Source organism: Oncorhynchus tshawytscha, linkage group LG24 (assembly GCF_018296145.1).
Source record: "Oncorhynchus tshawytscha isolate Ot180627B linkage group LG24, Otsh_v2.0, whole genome shotgun sequence".
In the NCBI taxonomy this organism is placed as follows: Eukaryota; Metazoa; Chordata; class Actinopteri; order Salmoniformes; family Salmonidae; genus Oncorhynchus; species Oncorhynchus tshawytscha.
Window position 1 is genome coordinate 5,131,900 of NC_056452.1, and position 8,478 is coordinate 5,140,377.

General features: G+C 41.1%; 1 protein-coding gene across 1 annotated transcript in view; it reads left to right on the forward strand.

Annotated features, from left to right (window-relative positions):
- Nucleotides 1–6,579, forward strand: part of nrg3b (neuregulin 3b) — a 414,103-nt gene extending 407,524 nt beyond the window's left edge. The window contains exon 9 of the mRNA XM_024386324.2: nucleotides 5,402–6,579. Coding sequence (XP_024242092.2) covers nucleotides 5,402–6,167 — 766 coding nt within the window. The 3' untranslated portion in view covers nucleotides 6,168–6,579. The remainder of the gene's footprint in view (nucleotides 1–5,401) is intronic.
- The last annotated feature ends 1,899 nt before the right edge of the window (nucleotides 6,580–8,478 follow it).

Sequence of the window (8,478 nt, forward strand, 5' to 3'; positions counted from 1 at the left end):
GCGCAGCAGCGCCTCTTCAACCTCAGGAGGCTGAAGAAATTCGGCTTGTCACCAAAAGCACTCACAAACTTCTACAGATGCACAATCGAGAGCATCCTGGCGGGCTGTATCACCGCCTGGTACGGCAACTGCTCCGCCCTCAACCGTAAGGCTCTCCAGAGGGTAGTGAGGTCTGCACAACGCATCACCGGGGGCAAACCACCTGCCCTCCAGGACACCTACACCACCCGATGTTACAGGAAGGCCATAAAGATCATCAAGGACATCAACCACCCGAGCCACTGCCTGTTCACCCCGCTATCATCCGGAAGGCGAGGTCAGTACAGGTGCATCAAAGCTGGGACCGAGAGACTGAAAACAGCTTCTATCTCAAGGCCATCAGACTGTTAAACAGCCACCACTAACATTGAGTGGCTGCTGCCAACACACTGACACTGACTCAACTCCAGCCACTTTAATAATGGGAATTGATGGGAAATTATGTAAATATATCACTAGCCACTTTAAACAATGCTACCTTATATAATGTTTACATACCCTACATTATTCATCTCATATGCATACGTATATACTGTATTCTATATCATCGACTGCATCCTTATGTAATACATGTATCACTAGCCACTTTAACTATGCCACTTTGTTTACATACTCATCTCATATGTATATACTGTACTCGATATCAGCTACTGTATCTTGCCTATGCTGCTCTGTACCATCACTCATTCATATATCCTTATGTACATATTCTTTATCCCCTTACACTGTGTATAAGACAGTAGTTTTGGAATTGTTAGTTAGATTACTTGTTGGTTATTACTGCATTGTCGGAACTAGAAGCACAAGCATTTCGCTACACTCGCATTAACATCTGCTAACCATGTGTATGTGACAAATAAAATTTGATTTGATTTGATTTGATTTGAAGTATAAACACAATGGGACCACGCAGCAGTCATACCACTCAGGAAGGAGATGCATTCGGTCTCCTGGAGATTAACGTACTTTGGTGTGAAAAGTGCAAATCAATCCCAGAACAACAGCAAAGGACCTTGTGAAGATGCTGGAGAAAACAAGTACAAAAGTATCTATATCCACAGTAAAACAAGTCCTATATCGACATAACCTGAAAGGCCGCTCAGCAAGGAAGAAGCCACTGCTCCAAAACCGCCATAAAAAATCCAGACTACGGTTTGCAACTGCACAAGGGGGCAAAGATTGTACTTTTTGGAGAAATGTCCTCTGGTCTGATGAAACAAAAATAGAACTTGGCCATAATGACCATCGTTATGTTTGGAGGAAAAAGGGAAGGGCTTGCAAGCCGAAGAACACCATCCCAACCGTGAAGCACGGGGGTGGCAGCATCATGTTGTGGGGGTGCTTTGCTGCAGAAGGGACTGGTGCACTTCACAAAATAGATGGTACCATGAGGAAAGAAAATTATATGGATAAATTGAAGCAACATCTCAAGACATCAGTCAGGAAGTTAAAGCTTGGTCGCAAATGGGTCTTCCAAATGGACAATGACACCAAGCATACTTCCAAAGTTGTGGCAAAATGGCTTAAGGACAACCAAGTCAAGGTCTTGGAGTGGCCATCACAAAGCCCTGACCTCAATCCTATAGAAAATTTGTGGGCAGAACTGAAAAAGCATGTGCGAGCAAGGAGGCCTACAAACCTGACTCAGTTACACCAGCTCTGTCAGTAGGAATGGGCCAAAATTCAGCCAAATTATTGTGGGAACCTTGTGGAAGGCTACTCGAAACGTTTGACCCAAGTTAAACTATTTAAAGGCAATGCTACCAAATACTAATTGAGTGTATGTAAACTTCTGACCCACTGGGAATGTGATGAAAGAAATAAAAGCTGAAATAAATCATTCCCTCTACTATTTTTCTGACATTTCACTTTCTTAAAGTAAAGTGGTGATCCTAACTGACCTAAGACAGGGAAATTTTACTAGGATTAAATGTCAGGAATTGTGAAACTGAGTTTAAATGTATTTGGCTAAGGTGTATGTAAACTCCTGACTTCCACTGTATATACAGTAAGAATATACAGTAGACTATGAAATGTGCTAAAGTTAGTAGTTATATGGATGAACATCTTAAATAATAATAAATTGTAGCAGCAATTCTATGTGTGTGTGTGTGTGTGTGTGTGTGTGTGTGTGTGTGTGTGTGTGTGTGTGTGTGTGTGAGACAGCCCCGGAAGTTGAGTGGTGCCCAGTCAATCTAAACAAGGGTTAATTATTGTTTTGTCTAAATTACACTATAATGGCTTGGAAATAAGATTGGAAAATTAAATTAAGCAAATAATTAGTAGGAAACAACTTAGTCATCGTTACGATGTCGTCAAATTTACTTTAGAGAGATGGCAATGTTGCCATTAGCTAGCAAACTTTGTCAAAATACCAAGCAATGCTAATGTTAGCTAGCTTAAATCCAGTGCTTTTCCCTAAATCTTAGCTAGTGAGCAAATGTTAAACCACATCTAAAGTCAATCTGACAACATCTCAATGATGACCAAAGGCTTTTCAGCAAATTATTTGCCTCCAATTGAAAATGCATTGAGTACAACGTTCAGTCAGTCTTCAAAATAATGTTCAAAACAATATTGTGCTGAAACGTGCATCCCATGAGTAAACCCTGGCCAAAAGTAGTGCACTTCAAAATGAATAGGGTGTCATTTGGGATGTAACCATAGCTCTCCCAGAGCATATTTTGCACTTAAAAGTCCCTGGCAGTATTCGTATTAACATGCCAACCTGATTGAGTATCACAGTGACTTGTAAGATACACACTGCTGTCAAACTCTTTATATATGACCTATTTCCATAATTAACATTCTTAAACAGTGCAGCATGCAGGCAGCTCAGCATATTCTTTCAACGGCTGTGAGATGATCTCCTCAAACACATACAGTATGCAGACTAGTATGCATGCATACACACACTATGCACACGCACATTCAGTGTGCAGATTTTTCACGCATTACACACACACACACAGTATGCATGTGCACACGTAGAGTATGCACATTACGTCACGTGTCCGCACACATACACACACACACACACAGTATGCATTCACAAACAAACAAATACACACACACACACACACACAGACACATGCAGAGAGAGAGAGAGAGAACTAACTAGGATAATTTTTTTAAAGCCGCAGAGGAGGAATCTGTAGCCATAGGCAATTATTGGTAACATGAGGCTTGCAAATGCTCGGGGAACGAGTGGTATAAGAGGGTTTTTTTCTTCACCAACGTGCAAAGATTGTGACCGATTTATTTGACTAGTTGAACAAATTAACTATTGATAACCCGTTTAAAGATCCATCCGCAAAGCAAGGCCAATGGAAGTAGGATTGACCTATTTCTATACTTAACAGCCATACAACACTAACATCCCCACCCCCCTTGTTGCCATGGAGACACCCTCTTTCCTGGAATGAGGAATGAGCAGTAAAATATGGAGAGAGAGTGAGAGGGAGCGAGAGAGAGAGAACACAGAGACAGAGTTATGGAGTGAGAAAGAGAGTGAGAGAGTGAGTGAGGGAGACAGAGAGAGGGGGGAGGAAGGGAGAGAGAGAGAGAGAGAGAGAAAGAGACCAAAGAGAGAGAGAGAAAACAAGAGTGGGAAAATGGGCATATAAGAATCACCTGTGTTTTCGTTTTTGGCAGTAAATCTCCATAGAGCATTGCCACTTTCATTAAACACTGTCCGAAACACATATTTGCCATTCACATATGAAGAATGGATTGAAACCTAATTTGTCATGAGATTTATTTTTAGATATTTTACAATGCCCAGGCTTCCACCTATAATACAGAAGAACGGGGAAAGTAATTAAAAATGTAAACTCAGTTATGGTACAAACGGTCTCTGAAGTCAGACAATAATAATGGCTCACTCCTAAAGGCTTGTTGAGCGGATCTTAGTAGGTTTCACTAACAAACGTATGAGATTTAAGACACTTTTTAGAGTTAGAGCTCAATACAGTACCATATGTTTCTGTGTCAGTATATATAAGACATCTTATTTTAGTGACCTTGGACACAATAGTCTCTGGTGTATAGGTATATGGTTTAGCTTCGGTATGGAATCTATTATCCAAGATGGCGTAGCAGTCAGACGTCTTTGTCCTGTCGTGTCCCTTGTATATATCGTTTTACATCTTTTTCGTCGCATATCCTTTAAAATATTTTGCTAAACCTCAACATCTAAATACTCTCCTGCAACCCGCCTCACCCAATGTGGCGTGGATCTGCTTTTTTTTCCCTAAAGTATTTATATTTACTTCGGATCTGGAATCCCTCAACAGAAGCTAGCCAGCTAACTACCAGCTATCAGTCAGCAAACCATTGCCAGCGGTCATCAGCTAACCTTCAGCTCGGAAAGCTCTCGTCAGTTCGAACAACGTGACACTAACCGGAGCATAACAGACCTGTTATTTAAATCCCTGGAATCCTACCGCAAACAGAACATTTTCATCTGCTACCACCGAAGTATACTCCTGGGCTACAATATCCGGACCCCTTCTACAGCCGGTAAGGTGAAATAAAAAATAAAAAATAAAAAAAAGACAATCTTTTTTGATTCTTGTTTACTTGTTTCAGTCCAAAAACATCCCCAACACTTAAGCATAGAGATGGGGCTGGGGAAATGTAACCACTCTCAAAATCATAGCTGGAGCTATTGATTACAAGGATCGACGAGAATGACATTATAATTCAAAACTAGGATTCAAATGACAACATAAACATAATCGAGTAATTTAACTTTAACTTCGGTTTCGGGAGATTAAGACAATTGTACTAAGCTCCCAAAACATTTATAAGTTATATTCTTTGAGAATAATATTGCAGGAAATACCCCAGATAGCCCGATGGCATTATTTTACATTTTACTGTCAAATAGCATCTTTAACTCTGCAACACTTTTGGTTCTTCAGGCAACGTTCCTTGATTCATATGCACTCACCAACCTAATGCTAGGCCTAATTTCAACATTTCTGCTATCTGGACATTCAGGTATTCTTTCAGGAAGGTTTTCATATAGCCACTCAAACCCAGGTCAGGCATACCCCAGCTTTGATGCTAAAGCCTTAAATCTCTGATAAGGTTGTCACAAGAGAAAGAATTTTCACTGAAACATTTAAGCAGCCAGAGTAGACTGTCCATGCCGTAGATTATAAATAACTACAAAAGATTATGAATTCCCAGATAAAAAAAAAAAAAATGTAACCAGTGTAGACAGATGTTTTTTAGGCTTTAATTGTATGGTAAAGGATTTATCTCTCTCGTGAAAATTAGAAATCATGCAATAAAGGTCTGGGAACAAAAGGTCATAATCTCCACCCATTTTTTTCTGTTCTCTGCATCCCTGCAGGTTTGACACTGGAAGGGGTGGAGGTGACGATCGCCAGCACAGCGGGTTCCCGAATATGCAAACCATGTCTCGTTCCGCAGAGAAGAAGGGATGGAGGGATGTTCCCTGCACCCGTCTAGACAGAGGAATAACACCCGCTCCTCCCTCTCTCCGCACGCACTCCGTCCCCATCATCCCCTCTCTCCAGGTACACGACCGCGAGAGGGGTCACGTGGACGGGAGCAGGGAGAGGGTGTCGCATGGAGGAGGTCTTGCCGGGCCAGGTTACATGGCGCAGGCACCTGTCGGTAGCAGCAGCCACACCCCCCCTAACTCCTCCACCTCTGTGTGTGTACTAGAATTAGAGGACAGACCCAGTCATGTGCGTCCCTACAACATCAAGACTGCACTGGTGTCAGAGACAAGCCCTATTCACACGCACCAGGGCTCCTCTGAAACCCTAGTAGGGCCAGGGGACCTGTTCCAACACTCTAGCCTTGTGGCCTCTGGGACAGCAGAATCCGGATCAGGTGTTGCCGGGTTGAACAGCACAAACACTTTTATTGCTGTGACCGTGCTGGAGTCCAAGAAAAAGAGCATGCGGTATACACCCAGACTGCTCTACAGCTTTCCCAAGAGCAGGGGTCCTCAGGAAGGTGTCCAAAGAGAGGCCCAGGGGCTTGGTAAACAAAACATTGCCCTGGTGAATGGAGGGGCAAACAGCTTCCTGTCAACAGTGGTGGGAAAAGGTGCTGGAATTTCTTGTGCCAAACGTTCTGCCAGCTGATTGGATTATTTCTTGCCAACTTGCAAGGAGAGACTCCGCCCACCTGCATCGATCACACGGGAGGGGGTAGGACCACCTGCTTAACTAATTGGCACCTAGTTTCTGTAAAAGAGCCACAGCAGCCTGGACTGCAGAGAGGAATTAATTTATACATTTAAGACACTGAAAACACACTCATGTATGTGAATAATGTGAAACAATGCAGACAGACATAAAGACCAGTGGGAGCTTGATATAAATGTGTATTTGAAAAAAATATAAATGATTTATATGCACTATTTAAACAAAGCTTCTACTTAGAAATCAAAATAGTGTGTCATATCTATGTTGTTTCTCTATTGTAAAGAAATCAAATTATACATGTCATATGTCCTATAAACATATATTTGACATGACGACGTGACAAAATAAAGACTACAGTGTTAAAGGGTGTGTGGTTGATTGAATTTCTGAAACATATTTCAGATTAATCTTTGTTGTCTGTGTCTCTCAAGTTGAGAGACACACACACCCTAGTAAATTGTATAGCAAAATAAGTTTATCCTACATGACACATTATGTCAACAGGTGCTGCCTATGGGATTATTCACTGTGCTGAATGAAGTCTCTCGAAAACATCTTCCATCGAAAGATGAATCAAGTCACACCCAGAGCATCTCATGCCAGACCACGGCAGTGTTCCTCCCTGGTAAAAGCAAGGTCCTCCATTTGATAAAGAGCGTCAGACGGATTGAATCATTTACTTGTTTATCTCTTCCCCAAAACAGCCTCGTTAATTAAAGTGCCGGTCTCATTATTTTTGCATCAGCTTAGAAAAACTGTAGCGAGGAGAAAAGTTTTTAACTAGCCAATCTTCAGGTGAGAACATTTATCAAGAGGAATTAATCAGGCAAAAGATGAAAGCACCGGCGCATGTCCCTGGTCCTGTTCACAACAAAGTAGATCAACACAGAGAGAAAATGTTGTCTTTCCCTCCATATTAGTAACACATTTTTTCTCCTCAAATGTTTTTTATCAGTTCTACAAGCAGCAAAATGACTGTGCAAAATGTACCAGTTACTAATGAGTGGGAAATGGGCTGGGAGGACTGCAGAGGGTGAATGAGTAAGCCTAATCATACAGAAAGAGCAAAAACTATTTTAGACACCATTTTGATCAATCAAATCATATGTCACATGCTTTGTAAACAACAGGTATAGACTAACTGTGAAATGCTTACTTATGGGCCCTTCCCAACAATGCAGAGAAAAATATAAAACAAATAATAGCACAAGAAATACATACACAATGAATAACAATAACTTGGCTAGATACACAGGATACCAGCACCGAGTTGATGTGCAGGGGTACGAGGTAATTGAGGTAGATAAGAACATTAGAGACGTGACCATAGTCTCGTCTATATTAGGTTTTGATTGGCCAATGCATGCAAGTCAGTTTTTCCCCTCTTTTCCCCGTCAATACTCCATATTCCTGAACAACATTTGGGGCCTCAGCTGAGAACTTCATTCCCTAAATGGTCACCAGGTGGCACTGCGATCGGTTCGCAAATTTTCTAAGAAAAAGGGTTTTTAATTTATTAGCATTATCCAATAGGCATTTTTTTTAAATTACCTCCAATATATTCCACAAAGTTGTCAACACTGACACTCGAATCACAGAGAACGATTAATTATGATCACATCCTTCCGTTCGAATACTCGAGAAAGATGTTGTTGTTAAAAACAATATTTTTCTCTGCATCTTTTACAGCAAACAATGATGGAAAGCAAACTAATTACATGGCGCTAACTGGCTAATACTTTATTTTTGTTAAAGGAGAAACAGAAAAAGATAGACAGAATTAGGATTACAAATCATACGTTATAATTCAAATGTGTTCTATGTATCGCGCTTTGGAGGCAAAACTGAAACCTAGCCACTCTCTTGTATCTTAGCAACAGGAGCTAGCTAGCTTGCTACACACGTTTTTTTGCTAGCTAGCTAACGTTATATCCCAACAACATTGACATTCAATATATTTATTTCTCAGCCATATCTAAGCCATATTCAAAATTGAAATCAAGCAGGATAGCGTTTATTGAAATTGTTAGTTGACTTTGTAACGTTTGCCAGGCTCCCGGGTTTGCAGCATCGCATTAGTGGAAACTAAGACTGTTCTCGGGGCAGGTTGTAGCTAGATATTTTTGAGTCGTGTTGGGAGCAATTTTAGCTAACCTTAAACTAATTCTCCTAACCTGCCATGTTAATTATCCTAACCTGCTGCTTAAATTCTCCTAACCTGTGCTACGAAAAGTCAAACCTGCCCTGA